The 19,741-nt window shown below is 41.2% G+C and overlaps 1 protein-coding gene across 6 annotated transcripts in view; it reads right to left on the minus strand.

Annotated features, from left to right (window-relative positions):
- The window catches only part of HECW2 (HECT, C2 and WW domain containing E3 ubiquitin protein ligase 2), a 380,997-nt gene that overhangs the window by 139,359 nt on the left and 221,897 nt on the right, over positions 1–19,741 (minus strand). For 5 of the 6 annotated variants that reach the window (XR_011502957.1, XM_014835216.3, XM_070508281.1 and 2 more), the window contains one exon: positions 4,870–4,977. Coding sequence is in view for 5 of the 6 variants with exons in the window: in XM_014835216.3 (XP_014690702.1) it covers positions 4,870–4,977 (108 nt within the window). In the remaining variant the exon portion in view is untranslated. Of the gene's footprint in view, positions 1–4,869; positions 4,978–19,055; positions 19,473–19,741 lie in introns of those variants that run through there. The other variant, XM_014835217.3, reaches the window with a different exon arrangement.

Consider the following 19,741-nt stretch of genomic DNA (forward strand, 5'->3'; position numbering starts at 1 on the left):
ACTACATTTTGAACTCCCAACTGCAAGTGGAAAACAAAAGCTGTTCCTGAGAAACAGATAGGACAGGTGAAAGCAAACGCAGGCACGAAGGCCGAGCATCAGAGAAGAGAGGAGCCCATGGCCCACAGGGGGAGCCCTGTTCACAGGCAGGGGAGATGGAGGATACGGACTAAGGAGCTATGCACCACCCTGTACACCCGAGGATGCTTTCTCCACAGCCTGAGGCGGCAGCCAACATCTCGTCCTTGTGGCCTCAAATTATGGGGGGGAAATATATATATACATTCCCCTCCATAATATATAGCCATTATAATATATACATATATAGCCATTCCTTTGGAGTATAAAAAGCAAGAGTATATTCTCCAAAAAATCCACTTATAACAAGGATGTTGCCTCCGAGGGCGGGAAGCCAGGAGAAGGGTGAGGCTCTCCCCTTAACCTGCAAGGACCTACAGTCTGCTGGGCCAGCCTCGGAAGGAAGACAGCACGGCCCGAGCAGCATCTTCCTCTCTCTGAGGTCCCTTCTGAGGGGCTGAAGCCAGTCATGAATCATGGAAATACATTTGGCCCCTTTCAACAATCTTAAGGACAGTTTCATCTATGGAGATACTAAAATAAAGATTTGGCAGCCTCTATCCTCTATTAAAATGCTGATAAGACACAGAAGCTCTTTTATTTTCAAATTTTTAACTTGTTAACTTTCATAAATACAAATGAAGATGCCCCCCAGAGCAATAGACAGCGCGCCAACCCCATCTCCAACGCAGATGGGAGGCGATCATTGTGCAAACACGCATTCAGTACTTGTGGAGATGGAAGGGACCTTGGAGGACAGTGTTCAGGAACTTAACTTACTGTTCCTAAGGAAAGGGGCTTCTGTAATTGTGTGAGTCTGACATCGCATTTTTAAAGCAATCATTCTATCATCTGTTTAAAGGAAGAATATATTTCTGGGTTTGTATGTCAATAAAATATTTCCAGATGTATCACATGAAACTGGTAAAAGTGATTGCCTTCAGGGAGGGAAAAATGGTGACTGGGGCATCAAGTTGGGGAGATATTTACTTTCACTTTTCGTCTTTTTAACATTATACTCTTGTCATATATTATCTATTCAAAAATTATTTTTTAAAAGCAATCTCAACTCAGCTACATTAACTCCAGGTGTTAGCATAAGATTCCATTTCAAGCCCTCTCTGAAAAAAGGTTCCACAGGCCACTTCCTGCAAGAAATGGTTTTGTTTCAAAGACTGGGATCTGGTCTATCAACTTAAATAGCTACAAACTCACTTAGGCTGTAGTAAATAGCTTGTTCCTATTTAGAAAGTCTGGATTTTCCTCAAGTGTCTAGAAGTTAAATATTTTGAACCATAAAGATAAATGGAATGGAAATGTCCTTGTTCTTTTAATCATTTCTATTTCATTAAAATAGAATATCTTAAAAGAAAATCAAGCTACCTGCAATTTATTATTTATCCTAAAACAGTATTTTAACCATTGTCCTATGTGCTCTTTTTTTTTTTTTTTTTTGCTGAGGAAGATTAGCACTGAGCTAACAGGTATGAAGGAAGGACAATGAAGGAAGGACAGGCTTGAATGAATGAATAAATGAATAACCATGATCTATAAAGAACTATATAAGAATAAAATAGATATCCTGGCATGCAAAGACAACTTTTGAAACCTCTTACATTTCAAACCTCAAGAATGTACACTGCACAGATGACCCATTCCGTTTCTGGGAGCAGAAGCTCATTTGAGGAATACTTGACAGTCTTATGACGAGTAAGTGCAGATGAAGCCGATCCTCCTCTCCGACGCCTGCGAGGGCCATCTACCCCAAATTAAACCTTTGTCCTTGAAATTCATTCAAGTAGGCCCCAAGTAATAATATAAGTCCGAGCCACCTGCCTCCTCTGGGGTTTATCCAGACAAATTGAAGCCATCTTTACTCTCACAAATAGCTTAGATAGTGCTCAAATCCAGGTCTGCCCGTGAACTTAGATCAATTTTCAGAGAATTTTACTTTGCTTGGACTTTTGATGAGCTAAAGATAAATTTTTCTCCTGAAGATAACAGCAAAAGTTTTTAAATGTCTTAAGTTTTCAAGATCAGGGGTAGAAAATATAGAAGCTGCCTAACCACCAGCCCCTACCCTGATTTTTTTTAAGTTCCATGCCATCAACTCCAGAGATTCAAGTAAAACTTCATTATGCTGTGAAGTCCCCTTAGGTCTGCTCTAGCCAGACATGGGGTAAAAAAATGATGTCTAAAAGACACAGACTCCAGTTCTAAGCACTGATATAAACAGCACCTGAGGTTTTTTACAGTGAACAGATATTGAAAGGATAGGGATGTGTTGGGGGAGGCCTCATTCTGATTAATGAAGATAAACTTATTATAAAGCCAAATCTTTCTGTAATTCCTATTCACTGCCCAGGACATTAACTTATATGACTTTTCTCAGTCCTTAAAAGGTACATTCCAGAATATTTTCAGTTTTACAATCATGCTACACAATATCCCCAATTCTGTGTGTGAAGAATTAAGGTAGGAATGCTAAATTTGAGGAGAAAAGAAAAAGGAAAGAAACCCTATTGTTTTCTTCATTTCCAATTCCTGGCTTCAATGTCAAGCCCATTTCTACTTCATACTAGAGCGAGGGGTCAAGAAAAACATTTACTATACCCACATCAGCTAGGATATTACAAATCTCTAACACTTTTGACAGAGGAAGGGAAATCAATCATGGCAAATGGGATACTCCGTAAATGGGTTTTTTCACACATAATGTCCCACTTATAGCAGCGTGCGATACTGACTTCTCCCCAGGTGTTCATGTGAGCGCCATAAGCTGGATCTGCACATTCCATCAGAAGGCAATCATTCCTAGCAGTCTTCAGCATTTTGAAGAGAATAGGAAAACTATTTTACCCTTTCCCCTGAAGTTCAGCTGGCAATATTTCTCAGTTAGATCACCCTATCGAACCCTGGAAGCCTTCCAAACGAGGAACCATATTGAAAGTAAACCCGGCTAGTCCCCATTCCATTTTTTCCCCACATTCTTGGATCATTTATTTTTCTCATTACTTAGACAGTAACGCCAGCTGGGCCAACATTGGAGAGTAAAGAAAAGTAGAAATAGGCAAGAAAAACAAATCACCCATAATCTCACCTCCCAGACACAACTCTTTCTTCTTCACATTTTAGCAAATCTCCTCTAGACTGTTTCCTACATGCTATGATATTAACTGGGATTATGCCACACGTATCTCCTTTTTTCTCCTTGCTTATTGATATATCATGATAATTTTATATCATGAGCTTATTCCGTTTTTTAAAAATTTTTTTTCAAGGAAGATTAGCCCTGAGCTAACATCTGCCAATCCTCCTTTTTTTGCTGAGGAAGACTGACCCTGAGCTAACATTCATGCCCATCTTCCTCTACTTTATATGTGGGACACCTGCCACACAGCATGGCTTGACATGCGGTGCCATGTCCGCACCCGGGATCCGAACCGGCAAACCCCGGGCCGCCGAAGCAGAATGTGCACACTTAACCACTGCGCCACCGGGCCGACCCCGAGCTTATTCCCTTAAAAACTACATTCCATTTAAAGTTTAAAGAGAGAATCTAGCCAGAAATTGAACTATGAAAAGAGGACATTCCTTAGGGGGCAGAAACAGGATTACAGAAAGTTCTGGAATGCTGACCTATCAGTAAGGACGTGGAAGAAATTATCTGATGCCTTTAATGGCAATTCAAAGCAACAGATGTTGATCTTTTAAAATAACTTTTTACATTACACAAGTTTTATATGCTTCAGTAAAGATATGAAGACAGCAGGTTTCCATTTAGTCAAACTCTACTTTATATTTTAAGGTTTAGTAATTCCTACCCTTAAGTATGAGTATCCACACACCCTCTCTAATATTAAATCCTTTGCCTATAGAAAGCTTAATTCTTACACAGAGCTAAACAACTCAAAAAAATTTTGAAGAGTCCATGTTTTTCTACATTAAAGAAAAATTCTGTAAATGCAAACTAACCTGGATCAACCAGTAAATCATTTACTCATTCACGCCTCTATCTATTCCACAATAATGTATTTATTATGTTCTCAATAATATTCATGGCAAATAAAAACACTCCCCTTCTCCCCAAATAAAAAGAGAGAAAATATTTCTGTAAACCATGTATTTTATATAAGAATTAGTATTTACAAATAAATACAACATCAGATCAACTGGCCAATGGTTGAGTTATCTGCAGCCAATTTCCGATTCCCAGTAAATCGACCTCTATGGCAGTGGGCCCCAGACTACCTTATCTACGCTTGCAAAGAGCAGGACTCAAATCAAAAGTGATTTTGCTACTGGGAAAAATAATAGCAAAGTTAGCAAATAAAATCCTTAAGTTGTTAAATTCTTAAATTTCACTTAAACCTTGAGTTATTCTTTCTGCTCCCTAAAGTTAATATAATTAAGTATTAATCACAAATGTAGACACAAGGCTATAGAAAAATGTATAAAGTATTAAAATAACCATAATCTATATACCATACATTCATAAGGTATAAGTAATATATACATATATATACACACACTCACATACACACACACACACTTTTTTCAAAATATGTGAACATCCTCTAATGAATATTTTCTAAAAAACGTATTTTCCAGTGAACATCCTCTAATGAACATTTTCTATAACAACGTATTTTCCAGTTTGGGGCTACATGGCATAAACATGTAAATCAGAGCCAAAAACTTTTAAAACAACATTCAGAAAAGACTCCACAGATTTCTGCATGTTTATGCAATGTTTAACAACAAATTCAGATTTCACACTTAGTTACTTACGTTCCATGAAGTAGGGCCCAGGCTCAATTCTCCATACAATTTGTCCTTTCTGTGTTCCGGTCACACCCCTGTTTTTAGAATCCCAGAAGTTGGCTGGAGAATTCTCATCTGGAAAAACCAAAGAAACACTTTTCAGCTTAATTATAACCTCTTTGCCCTTCTTTAGCTCAAGGACTAATATAAGTTCTAAAATAAATGGAAAAAAGATGCAGGGGGCAATGGTAATGAACACTATCATCAAGGACTATCCCCCAGCAGATTATTCCCCTGAATTTCCATACTTGCATTTACACAGGAGAATTGGGGCGGAGGTGGTGGCCGTGGAAAGAAGATGGCACCCCTGGGCTTGGCCAGGTTGACCAACGTTACCAAAAGAGAAAACTGCAAAGAGCAAAAGGTACAAGTGCTGAAGCTTCAGCTGATGCATATGAGGAAGGGCTTGGGTGCGCGCCCATCTATAAAATCCTTTATGAAAAGGAAAGGAAGAGCTGATGAAAACAAAGGACATTAAGCTATGAAACTGTGTCAGGACACAGCACAGGTTTGCCATGAATGGTGCTCAGGAGACACCATGCCACCGGGTCTGCTAGGACAACATTTTACAAAAGGCCAAAGGCAGCAGATCTTGAGCCAATACAAGAAAAGGAAAGAGACAGAATTTAGGCTTTTGTACGGAAGAAGGATAGAAAGAACAGACCCAGAGAATAGGCCTGAGAGCAGCATTTTGCAAGCTTTCTGACCTCAGGGCACACAGGCAATGATGATATTTGTAGGCAGACGGGGGTAAACAGAACAGATTTTACACTTGAAGATGACAGGCAGGGTGCTCTGCCTGCCCCCCCTGCCCCTCCCCGAAGGCTTAAGAGATTCATGTTCTGTAACTTGCTCATATCACACTGGTCTCAAGCTCTGTCCCAGGCCCCAGAGTAGGAAAGGAAACTAAAAACACGAAAAAGAGACCACTCAGAGTTTTATAGGTACATGGAAACGTGTGCAGTGACACTGGCTCTCAGAGGTTCCTCATTTGTTTCCCCAAATCCCCTTCCCAGGAGGAAAGATTGACTCATTGCTGGAATAAACCAGACAGGGTGAAGTAAGAGCTACACTAAAAAAGGACAGATGGAGAAAAGGTCCCAGGCCCAAGGGAATAATCCCGAGAAGAAAAACCTCTCTTCTTTTGAGCATAAAGGAAACAGAAAGTGGGCTAAAGGGAGGGTTTGGATAATTCAGCTCTGGAGGAGTTCTGTCCATGGTTGTTCTTGGGGCCCACTGGCTTTATCATATCGATAAGCCAGAGAACTTTGGGTGCAACTGTCCTTTCATGCTACTTGCATTCAGCATATGATAAGTCAAAAGTTCTTTACTGTGAAAGGCCAAGAAGTAGCCACTGTTCTTTGCAAGAATGGAAAGGCATACACCACTCACGGCAACACCTCCAATCCTAGACAAACAATACAAGGAAACCAGTCCACTCCATCACAGAAATATACCCACAACGCTGATACTTAGAAGGCACTCAGGCAATCACCAAAAACTGGATTTCAAAGATGTCATGTGGCGCCTGAGGGCACATCCTGCTCACTGCCTATCCATTGAACTTCTTCCTTGCCAACTGAACCCCAATTTTGTCCCAGGCAGTGATGTGCCCATAGGTTAAAAACACTTACCTCTCCAGAATCCCTTGCGGCTAAGTTCTGGCCAGTGAGACATAAGAGAAAGTCTACTTGATGGGACTTCTGGGAAAGCTATTATTTTCCTCATTAATAAAAGAGTAAACTCAGTCATCCTTTTATTCTTGCTCCTCCCCTCTTCTTAGACAAGAGCCATATGCTAAGGATGGTAGAGAAAGAAGCTAGAAGCAACCATGATGATTCTTTGAGCCCTGAATGATCTTCTGGCTTCTTACTACCTAGGCAAAAATAAACTCCTACTTGGTTAAGCCTCTGTGGGTGGGTTTCTGTTACTTGCAGCTGCACACAATTCCTAACAGATATACTCACCATCACAACAATCACCCATTGATTTAGACTCTTCATGCCTGACTTGACCTAGAATCTCCAAGATGCCTCACTTCTCCAGGTTAGACAACAAAGGTGGTTGCTTCCCTTCTAGGAGATTCTTTAATGGGCAGAGCTGCTTGGATGGGGAGAGCAACTCTCATGTTTTCACAAATAAATGTACTCTATTAGCTACTGGTCACTTTGAGGGCACAGAAAGCTGGACCCTGCAGGGAACAGACACAGGCAAAGGGAGTAGATGGTGTCCAGCTATTCAAAATGCTTTTTTAAAAAAAAAACATGACGAGGCACATGGGAAATTTTCTGAAATTATTGTTGTGGCAGTTTCCTCTTGAGGCCTCAGGAAAGATAAGGCAGCATCAAATCTTGTTTTAAGGAGCAAGCACTAGGATCATGATGATAAGGAGTGACAGTAATAAAACTGTACTTGTTAATGTGACCTCACTGTAAGAGGGTGTGTGCTTCTGGGATTGCTAGACTTCTTCTCCACAGGCCAGCAGTTGAGTCCGACTAAGTGCACTTCTGCCATAACAACCTTGGGAAGATGGACCACTGAGAAACAGAGACAGAAGGGCAGGGCGGTGATGGGATGAGGAGAACTACAGGAAGAGGTCTGGGCCCTGACAGAAGTGATGCCTGAGGCTTCACACAGCCCCTTCCATCGTCCCTAGAGAGAACTTTGACAGAGAACCAGTGTCGACATCTCTTGTTCCAAGACCGTCACTAATAACACTTTCTTTGCCAGCCACCTTCACTTCAAAGTGAAATACTGGACGAGGTGAATATCCCTCCTCGGTCTCAGAAGGAGGAAATAAGGGAGAACAAGGGATGGGTGCTTCCTTCCCAGACCCTTTAGCTAAAAATAAACCTGGAGTTAAGCGTTCAATTCACCCACCAGCTCGTGTGCGTTGGGATAAACCATATATCTCTGACTTTAATTCCCCTCATTGGGTCACAGTCCATGAAGACAACTCCATTTGGTTAAACTTATGATATTTAAAGAAATAAAGGCTAGCCTCTTAAAGTAAAATATCGAAAATGTACCATGAGCATCCAGGTTTATCTGGAACTCAAAACTCAAACGTCCCCTATATGATGAGAAATGGGTCAGAATTAGGATGAGCAGGCCCAGAGAAGAAGCTTGCTGGGTCTGTTTTGATAAAAAAAGATCTAAATGCCACAGCGAGACCATCCCATAAGCTTCATGGGGAAGGTCTTATTCCTTCCCCAAGCACAGTGTCTGTCACGTGGCAGATACTCAAGTTAATTAATATTCTGGTTACTCTAGATTGAAATTTTTCTCTGATGAGATTATGTCTCGGATAGCTCATTATCCCTGACAGATACAAGCACTTCTGCCATTGAGTGGCAGTGACCTTTAATTGAAAAGATAAAGTTCCAAGAAATAAACCAGTTTAGGGGTACAGAGTTCAAATTACTTTGATATGACATTACAACCTCCACCGCAACTACTGCTCCTACTGCTGTAAGTGTGCAGAGCCCTGGCCAGCCTTGGTCACGCCAGGCTACAGAATGTCTAGAATGACTCATGCCTTTCTTTGTCTCAGGAAGACCAATTTTAATTGGTCCTTCAGATTAAAACCTTTTTCTTTAAGTAGCTTAACACCTTGGTTCAGGTCGCAGTCAGTTCTAGTCCAGCCCAGGAGCACCTTTTCGGTGACAGCATTTCTCTGCTCAAATCTATTTTTCATGGATATTTGAGGACAGGATATTTTTTCCCAGATTGTATGAGTTGTTTTTATTGACCCTCATTTAACATCTGTATTAGGTGATTCAGTCTTTTTAAAATGCCTCCAGTCCAAATAAGAAAAATAACCAAATATAAAAGGGTATACCAGAGGAAGAGTTCTAAATCCCCTACATGTTTAATATAGATGCACTTATAAATCTTTTTCTTCCTTTAACTGAATAAAAGTTCTGATAGATCAAAGAGATGTCATTGGTCTTTAAAACCAATTACCAATTGTTCCATGTATATTAGGTCACTTCCTTTCCCCGTTCCTCTTAACAAGTATCCAAATCTGTCCCACTGTCCTCACATTCCTGATCTAATTTCCACCCTCTTACTAGGAGCAGGGTACCATGCATCCTAGAGCATCCCAAACCTGGAGGACATCAGGCTTCTTCTCCTTGGTTTCTCCATCTCCGTACTACCATCTTTTCTGTATCTGTATCTGTTTATTGCTCAGGTTCACCCCTCCATCATGATGGTGCCCTTGACCCAATCCCCTCCATCAGTCACCTTCTCTCACCTTGACCTTCAGCTTCTTCCTCTCAACCTGGAAACATGTCAGCTTCCATGCGCCACACTCCCCTGCTTTGCTTTTGCTTTTGCTCTCTGACCATTACTTTCCCTGCCCCCTTTCCCATCCTCATTCTTATTTCCCTTCATACTAGGATTAAAGTGTCTGCTTTCCAGTTACAATAGAATCTACATTCTAGATACCTAGGTAACTTTCTAACTGGAATAAAATTACAAAAAAAGAAATGTTGGCAACGTTTAATTCATACACCAAAATACCTTCTCTAAATCTAATTTTGTTTGGGAAGGTTTATATAAAGCCTGTCCATCAGGTCCCATAAATCTCCTTTGTTCTCTTACAAGTCTAGTTGGCAGTACATTTTCTCTAAATAGAAAAGCACAGAACTCACAAAAAGCCCTAAATCCTTCCAACATAATCTTATACCTATCTGTTTGCAAATATCACGATTAACAAAACTTTAGAAAATCTTTACTCTTGCCTTATTTTAGCAATTCATGGAACGTTTCCAAAACGATTTCATTCAGTGTTTTTTAAATTATTCTTTAGGGCTGTTCCAGTTAGTTCTGTTATTAATCCTGGACTAGTTCTGCTAAGTCTGCTTCTCCAAGGAAGAAGCAAATAGTGTCTGGACCCAGGAGTAAAGGAGTAGAGATATAAGATCACACACACAGCTCTCTTCTATTAACTACAGACTTCAGTGGCTCAGAGAATTTTCTCAGAGCTGGTTAATTAGCTGAGAAACAGGCCCCTTTTTCTTAATTAAAACTACACGATTTTTAGGAGGAAAACCTTGGGGTTTTAAACAAAATCTATAGGTAAGCAGATCTACTAACATCTCCTGCACATTCAGTAGGTCACAATTCATCATTGGCTGCCTTCCCCTTTAGTTAATTGATCCACCAGGGCAATGACTGCCAAACTCCATCGCTCCAAATGAACATCCTAGGGGCTTCTTCAAAATGCTGACTCCTGTGCTGGTGTTCCAGAGATTTTTTTGATGCAGTAGATTTGAGTCAGGATGCAGGGATCTGAATTTTAGAAAATACCCCAACCAGGTGATCCTGATACAGGAGGTACAAACACTACCCATGGAAAAATTCTGTTCCATGGTTATTTCCAGGGAAACCGCACAATTATAGCAATGCTGTGGACCACGTACATCTCTTTGACTACTGTCCCTCTCATTTGTTAGCTCTTTCCTTCCTTCCCTCCTTCCTTCAAAGGGCATTTATTGACTGCCTACTATGAAGATCAAGACACCCATTTCCTGCCATAAGGAGCTGACAGTGTAGTGGGAGAAGACCGCCACATAAGGTACAACGCAGTGTAAAAAGTGTTATGACAGAGGTGTGCGTACTTCACAAAGTGTTAAAGCAGATCTGAGGAAGAGGGATCAGTGCTCCCTGTGACCATGTGTAACTCTTACGGCTCTGGACCCATCAAGTCTGCAGTGTCTTTGGGAGATGCCTATGAAGATATCCTTTGGGAGATCTACACGTTTAACACTCATTAAAGTGTCCCATCTATTCCTTTGTTTCACCATTCTCTATACATATTTTTTTACCTCTGAGGGTTCATTTTTTTTGGTTCCATGAATGGTCATCAGAAGCAACAGATAAATGGCCATATTTAGAGCTATCTATGTTAGTTCAGTGACAATCTTCCTCAAGCAAAAAGAGGAAGATTGGCAACAGATGTTAGCTCAGGGCCAATCTTCCTCACCAAAAAAAAAAAAAAAAAAAGAAAAGTTACTGTTGTTGCCTGGGACCCAGGACATTATCCTTTTCTTCCCTGCAAAAGTAGGATTAATCACATTAACCTATAATGTGCTTGTAAAGGATAATTTTTTTAAATTTAGTTTTTAAAAATTTAGTTTTTAAATTTAGAGTTCTCTTTTGAAATGCCACAAAAAGCTAAAACAATGTAAGGATAAAGTCTTTTAAGTTTTTTCAAACTCTTTCTTCCCTACAATATTTCACACACAGAGATCAGTGTGAAAACCATCTTTAAAAGATTAATTTTTAGGCAGGTCCAATGGCATAGTGATTGAGTTTGGTGCACTCTGCTCCAGCAGCCTGGGTTCACAGGTTTAGACGCCGGGCACAGATCTACACCACTCGTCAGCCATGCAGTAGCAGCAACCCATACATAAAGTGGAGGAAGATGGGCACAGATGTCAGCTCAGGGCTAATCTTCCTCAGCAAAAAAATATATATATATTAATTTTTTCCTTTACATTATTTTTGGATTCCTACACAACTCGTCAGCCATGCCATGGCAGCAACTCACACACAATGTGGGGGAAGATGGGCACAGATGTTAGCTCAGAGCTAATCTTCCCCAGCAAGAAAAAAAAAAGATTAATTTTTTTTCTTGTACATTATTTTTGGATTCCAGAAAGTGTCCTGTGAATAGGCTTTTATGACAATAAAAGATTATAGGAGACAGGACCGAACATATCAAACATAATTTAGTTCTGGAAATGTTTCTACGTCTACCTACCTCAGTATTTCCAAAACCTCCACATAGCACTGGAGATAGAAGAGGAACCAAGAAAAAGGATTGAAAACCCTCACTCTTCTATCAATCAACCCAAGGAAACTGAGAAAAGATGAGAAATTTGCCATTGTGAGAAATCTGCCATATGACAGATTGTGCCAGAGAGATGAAAAAAGACACATAAATTTGCTTTGGCTTTAAAGTAATCCCTCTCTACATTTTCTCAAAAACCAGCATAAACATCTAAATTGATTTTAAATTACCTTTTGGATACAAATTGAATATAACTATGCCCTGAGATCGGATCATAAAGGGGCCTGGCTTTATTCTCGCTACACCTGGGAATTAGAACTTTGAGATCTGAACTACAATGCAGGGGAGGGAGAGTGAGCACCAATGTTATGAAGCACCATGAGAATTCACTAACAAACTCCCTCATGAATTTGCACACTTGGCATTAGTTTTCAACTCAATCTCCCTAGATACCCAATTCCTTACACTGAAGCTCTCTAGATGCAAAAGAGAGTGTGAGTGTCAGACATGCCTAGAGACTACAGTGACGATACCATTCCACTGGCGGTTGTGGTTTTGAAGCCACTTGAATGGCAATTTTCTTATAGATACCAGAAAGATTTGCTGTTCATAACGTGCCAGAGATGGGACAAAGACACCAGCACATTCCAGGAGAGAAAAGCAACAGAGGCTGAGAAGAGCCCCTGACAAGTCGGCAAGGCCTGGTCTCGGGGAGATGTGTGCACTGAAAGGCGTGCTCATCGCCGGCGCGACGGCAGCACTGGCAGGTGGAGTGGAGTGGAGTGGAGTGGAGTGGAGTGGGGGCGCACAGGCTGATTCATCGTCACACACCACCAAGTAGAGAGAGAGGCTCTGTCACTGCCTCCCCACAGGAGGCCTCACCAGGGGGAAGTGGAGCCCAAGCCAAAGAGCTAAATGTTTCACTACATCCATCATCCATGCTGGGTGACTTCTAACTTATAGCCAAGTCCTAACCACAACCCCGAGGGGCCTCCTGATCATTCACACTCCCACACACACCGGGCAGAGGCAGGAGGTTCTGCTAAGCAACTTCCTGTATAAAATACCTGGTCCTAAACCATTCACTTAAACACTCACTTTGACAAGGGAGGAAGCCACCGACAGACCAGTGGGAAGAAACACTTGGACTCATTTCAGCACATATTTCCCAAGAGTTTCAGTCATAGCCCAGAATGCCAGATAATAAAGAGCAGCTCAGAGATGGTTTACAGAAGAATTCATTTTAAACACAGGTCATGTTTACTGTTGAAACATGTCTCGCTTCTGTTCAGTGGATCCCTGTTTCTTTCAGAGTAACATTCAAAGTCTTTACGATGGCTAATAGTGCCCTACAGGATGGGCAGCCCCATTTCCCCCAACTCCCCCCAAAAATTACAGCTCTGACCTTCTCTTTCCTTACCCTCTCCCCATCCCTCATCGCTCCCCTCCTGCTGCACTGGACTTCTGGACATCAAAGGCGATCAGAGTGCCATGGCAAAACAGGCCCCTTTGAGTTGAACGCAATTAGCTCTCTGCTCTTCCCCTTTACGTCTAAAAGCGAGACATAAATTTGCACTTGTAAAGGTGTCTCCTTCTCCCATACCAGGAGGAAGAGGATGACTCAATCACTGGAGACTACCCTTATCCTTACCCTTATGGAGAAGGAACCGACTTCAGTCTGCATAAACAACCTTACCAAATAACCCTTACCTCCTATTAGTTTCCCCCATATATTTATTTACCTTCCCACAATTTACCACCCTTAGAAGCCAAGCCCCCCTTTCTTTGTCTAGTTACTTCTCCACAATATATTGTCCTTTGTTAAAATGGTATATAAGCTCCTGAGTGTAACTGCTTCTTTGGGTCTTCATTTCATTTCCATGAAGGCTTCCATGAACATAGAATTAAAAGGTTAACATCTAATTAAGTTTGTATGTCTTTTCTCCTGCTAATCTGTCTTTTGTCAGTCTGATTTGCAGGTCCAGTAGGTGAACCCACAAGGGAAAACAAAAGTCTTTTTTGTCCTTTACAATGTCCTCAAAGGAGTGGTCAGGCTTCTGCCTCAGGGTCCATTTGTCTGGAACATTCCCCACATATATCCTTATGGCTCAATCCACTCCTTCAATTTTTTTCTTTTTAGCTTGCACATCACCTTCTCAATGAAATCTCTCCTGACTGCTCCATTTAAAACTGCAGCTCCTCCAACATCCCTGGATTATCCTGGTTTGCTCTCTGTCTTTTCTGAAACCCTATCACCAACTAACATACTATATCATCTACTAATACTTCTCATATATTGTCTTTCTCTCTAGAATATAAACTCCAAGAGGTCAAGGACTTTGTCTGTTCTGTTCACTGATGTATCTCAAGTGACTAGAACAATATCTGGCACATAGTGGGTGCTCAGATTTGGTTGAATGAATGATGTCTTGATATCTTCTTTTGATTACGATGATACAGTGTCAACTGAATATTAGTATTAGAGTGTTAAAATACACAAAAGAGAAATAAAATCCTCACCAAGAGATCTCCATCTTTTTCAGAATAGAGAAAAACAAGGACAACATTGCAAATTCCATGGTAAGCTTTATTAGACTAATTTAACAAGATCAGTTTATTTAAATTCACAGTCTTTGTAACATGAATTTCTAACTAACTTAATTTAACCACACTGCTGTGCTGAGTGGACATTCAATTTTGTTTATATCTTACAGTTGGTCACACCAATGCACAAAAAGATGAACTGGCTTACCTAAGATCGCATGGCCAGTTTCAAGTAAAGGCCTTTGAAACATCTTAAACAAGTTCTTTCTTGACAAAGACTTTCAGAGAACTTCTAAATTGTTTTACTTTTTCCCCAACTGGATGTTTACTTATATAAAATATAGGAAACAAATTCTTTGATAATACCTCAAATGGAAAAATCACTAAAGGCTCACTTATATCAAACAAGAAGTCTATATTTTATTTGGTGGTTGTACAAATTTATCATAAATATCATTGTGAAACCAGAACACGCAATTTATAGTAGTTTTATCTAATTTTATGATTAAAATATCAGCAAGAATTAGGTGCTCTTTGTAAAATTTGAGGCTTAAAAATTTCCAAAGTCTCTCTGAATTACACATTGCAGTCGGTACCTAATTTTCGCCATGACAGTTTGCATGAGTATTTCCTCAGCAATGACACTTTACGCAGAGAATATAAGCCCAGGTTCTTTTAAAGGGTCAAGTATGGCCAGCATTTGGTAACTGTGCATAAGATCTAACATTAGGCCCTTCAGGAATATTCTATAAAACGACACTAGATGCCTCAATCCATTCCATGTACCAAGGCTGACAGGTTAGAACAAGACTTCCACTGCTAAATAACTTTCAGGAGAAAGAGTAAAGTAAACGATCCTTTTCTAAGGTCCATAATTTGGGGCACGGTGACGACAGGCTGATGAGAGTTAGAAGGAACAGTGAAGGCCTAAAGATAGAAAGAAAAGCAATATAGAAGTGACGGGGAAAATGAAGTTTATTGAAAATTTAATTCAACAAATATTTTTTGAGCATCCACCATCTGTCAGACAATATTCTAAGTACAGGAGTTCCAGGGGGAATAAGAGAGTCAAAGTTCCTGTCCTTGTGGAGATTTTGGTCCAGTGGGAAAATGATCAATAAGCAGATACAGGGGCCGGCCTGGTGGCACAGCGGTTAAGTGTGCACGTTCCACTTTGGCAGCCTGGGGTTCACTGGTTCAGATCCCAGGTGCGGACATGGCACCACTTGGCAAGCCATGCTGTGGCAGGCGTCCCACATATAAAGTGGAGGAAGATGAGCATGGATGTTAGATCAGGGCCAGTCTTCCTCAGCAAAAAGAGGAGGATTGGCAGCAGTTAGCTCAGGGCTATTCTTCCTCAAAAAAAAAAAAAAAGCAGATACAAAATAATGCCTATGTCAGATGGTACAGTAGATAGAATGTACTGTCAGGTAGTGATAACATGGCTTGAACAGAGACAGCAGGGGAGGTGGGGAGAGAGGCTGGTGGAAGAGTACTGTTATACGTAGGTTAGTTAGGAAAACATTTCAACAGGGACCTGAATGAAATGAGAGCGTTTTCCACAGAGAGATTTGGGAAGAGGGAAAAAACAAAAATGCAAAGACCCTGAGTCAGGAACGAGCCCACGCCGTTCCGCGGAACACCAGACTGATGCGGCCAGAGCAGAGCAAGCGAGGCAGAGAGCTGGAGAGCGGAGATCAGAGAGAAGGCAGCGCCAGCCTAGGCAGCACCAGCTTGTAGACATAAGGACAACAACAACACCATGGCGCCTACTCCGGGCCAGGCGCTGTTCTACTGCTCTGCCTTTATTAACTCATTGAAACCGCTAACAATCCTTTGGGGTACTATTATCAGATTTTTAACAATGGGAAACTAAAAGTTAGGAAATTTGTCCTAGATCCCGAAACTAGTATGTGCAGAGTGAACCCAGCCTGCCCTGCTCCAGAGGCCACGCTCCTCGACATCACACCACCCTTTCCATGCAGACCACAGTGAAGAGTTTGGATTCCACTCTGAGGATGATGGGAAGTCACGGGAGGATTTTCAGCAGGGAAGTGACATGATCTACATTTTTTTAAAAAACAATCGTTCTGGCTGCTGTGTGCAGAGTGGACTGTACAAGGACAAGAGATGACGGCTCACGATGGTTCGCGCCTAGGCCCAGCACCAAGCGTGGCAGCACAATCTAAATGTGACCCTCCTCCCGTCTCCATCGTTCCTGCGTAGACAGAGCTGCAGTAACTATAAACATCCACCCTCAGTGCAAAAGGCCATGAACCAATACCAGACTCTTCGGTACAATGACCCTGTGGGGTGACTCATCCACTGCTAAGCCGCGGCCAAGTCCAACCACCATCCTGCAGTTTCACTAAGTTCACCATACTCTTCCCCTCCCTCTCTTTATTCAAACAATTCCTGAAAGTCCAACTTTCCCACACTCAACCTTGATCAGTCAAAATATAAAGCTCCAATTCTCCATCACTTAGTAACTCAATAAAACCCTTAGTGCAACATGCTTAATAGATCACTGGCGATTAGTCCACATGGACCCTCTATGCACCAACAGAAGTATGCTGTACGTTTTTAGGTACATAGCATTTACTGCAGGTGCAATAAAAGTAATACACCGCTTGATAATGACGCTACCAGGCTGTGGCTGCTAGGTGACGGTAAGATCCTAGAACTTAGAGAAACGGTGGGCCTGAGTTTAAATGATAACAGCACCTAGCTCAGGAAGCTGTGAGGAGTACCTGAGTGCAGTATGGGAACCTGGCACGTATCAGGAGCTCAACGTGTGAGTTTTTCAAATTTTTCAATCCATTTCATCCTTCTTTCAAAGGGTGCTATTTTTTTTAAAATACTACCCAAAAGCACAATTCCTCAGCTTCATTTCCTTAGTTTTTACTTTTTAAATTTATTTCTTTTAAATAAATTTATTTTATTTTAATTTCTATAAATAGACATAAATTAAAACAAAAGCATGCTTATTTATACGTTTTCGGAGACTCGATGGACGCCAAATGACTAGGCAGCACAAGGACAGCCCAGACGCACAGTAATGGTATGTTATGCCGTCACACACGGAGCACAGACTCTCACAGAGCATCTCAGTGCTGCCCAGTTCTTGGATGCAAGCTCACTCAAGGCTTCAAACGCTGTCAATGAGCTGTGAGCCTGGCTCAATAAAGAACCAGGCGGAGGCGCCCTCATCTCCCCACACAACGAAACCAGGACTCTGAACACAGCGTGTAACTTGGGAATCTGCCGTGGCGCTGTATGTGTAAAAAGTCCTCAGGAACGACAACGAGGTTTTGATTATACATCCCTCTTTCTTTCCTCCAATTATTTTTTTAAAAATACCACGCATACACTAAGCTCTCAACTCAGAGATAATTCCTTTTAATACTAAGTGAAATTTAAAAGCAACCTCTAGATCCTTCAGGATGTTACTTTTACCTCACCTAATAGCTGATGACTTCGAGAACTGTACCATCATTATAAAAAATAATGTTTAGCACAAAAGCATCCTTTGGTTAGGGGTAAATTACTCCTTTGATCTTAATGAGCTCATACAATAAGCATCAGGAACCATTAACAGCTAACTTTATTTAAAGAAGGAGGTTATCCTTACTGAAGTGAACCAGATACTCGTTGGCACTACTCCAAACTAGGTCTGAAAATATTAACTAGACGTGTGTGGGAGCAAGTTCTCTGGAACTTTCATTGCTACTGATCTTAAAAATTAATTTTGCAGAAGTGGCTGCTCCCTGTGGGTCCCTCTCCAAAACGGCGTACTCAGAAGATGAATGACCTTCCTCGAGATTAGACCGCTCCCCTGAATCTTTACTAAATCATCACCTTAATTTTCATTAAACTCAGCATTTATCAACGTTTCTTAATGAGGGTGCTACTGTCATTCTAGAAAATAATTCTTTGTGAGGCCTGTCCAGTGCATTGTAAGAATGCTAGCATCCCTGGCTTTCAGGCACTAAATGGCGGTTGCACCCTAAACGACAATAAAAAATAACATGCCCACATCCCTTGAGAACGACCGACTGGCATTTTATAGCCAAAAAGCAGAAATTTTCACTGGAAAAAATTAATTTGTAAAGAATTAGGATAGAACTGAAATTTTGCTCTGGATTCCTCCTGGTTTTTAAACAATTAAAGCATATTTTGAAGGCCTATAATACACTGGGTCAGTTTGTCACTGTTGCCACAAGAAAATCTTAAAACACATGGTTTCATTCTCAAGTTAAAGTTTTGTTTTAAGATTGTTGCTAAATCGACAGTGTCTAGAATGTGACCATCTATGAATACTTGTCCGTATAAATGTTACATCACAAGTAAATCTGCTTTAACATCTCATTCATGAGAGAAGAGCTTTAAAATCTATCAAAAAACATTATTCCAGAGGCAGATCACCTGTCATGAAATCTATTTAGACTCAATCTAATGCCATTTCAAAAGCATTCTTGTAGGCAGACCCAGTACTTACTATCGCAGTAAACTAAGTCATTTAAAACCAGTGGAATCCAGAAATTCACAGGGAGGGGACTGCATATTTATTTGTAAAAGTTTTACATGCTTTAATCCAGCATTGATCTCCGATGTCGAGTTATCAAGTGACTAAATGTAATAAACACACCACATACTTTGGTAATAATTGGACCTAACCAAACTGGGAGGGGACCGCACTTAAGAACTTTCCAAAGAGAAAGGTATGGACAGCTGTAAATCTCAAACAGCTGGACACAGAAATCAGGTGAGAGTCTAATCCATTTCACAGAACTTTCTAATACCTTACCTCATATAATCCCCAAGAGTTTCCCTCTGCCTTTGCCACAGTAGAATCCATCTTTTCAAATCAGATTTAGGAAGCAGCAAGAAGAAATACGTTTCATTCTCCTTAAAATCCTGTACCTGGCCTACCACTTGGCACTTTCATTCACAGGAGTGGCCAGAACTGAAGTCGAGGTGAGTCTGGAGTCCTATCGTGGCTTTGAGAGCTCTGCAGGTCCACTTCACTGATGCGCCTGCTTCTCTGCCTCTTGCCCAAAAGTTCTAGAAATGAAATACTAAGAGGGATTCAAGCAGGCCTCCACCAGGAGACTGCTGTCCAGCTAAGAACGACACTGCGAGCCACTCGGCCTTTCATCAAGACTTATCGCCATTCAGGCTTCCTGAAGTGAAAAACGTAACGGATTAGTGTCCCTTTGGCTGAGGCAGCTGTGGCCACACCCCTGCGAAGGGTACAGGATGCAATCGCCCCATCCTCCCCTCAGCTTCCTTCCTCTGCTTTTCCACGGGAGAATTCCAAAGAATGAGTTACGTGTACACACACGCACATACACACACACTCTCTCTCTCTCTCTCTCTCGCTCTCTCTCATACACAGTGGGCTTGTGTCAACAAGCTGACTGCTATCACGGAGAGGAGAGCTTTCTGTCTGATGTACTCAGAATACAGGGACCACTATCCCCGCACTCCAGT

This window comes from Equus asinus, chromosome 4, assembly GCF_041296235.1.
Source record: "Equus asinus isolate D_3611 breed Donkey chromosome 4, EquAss-T2T_v2, whole genome shotgun sequence".
Lineage (NCBI taxonomy): Eukaryota > Metazoa > Chordata > Mammalia > Perissodactyla > Equidae > Equus > Equus asinus.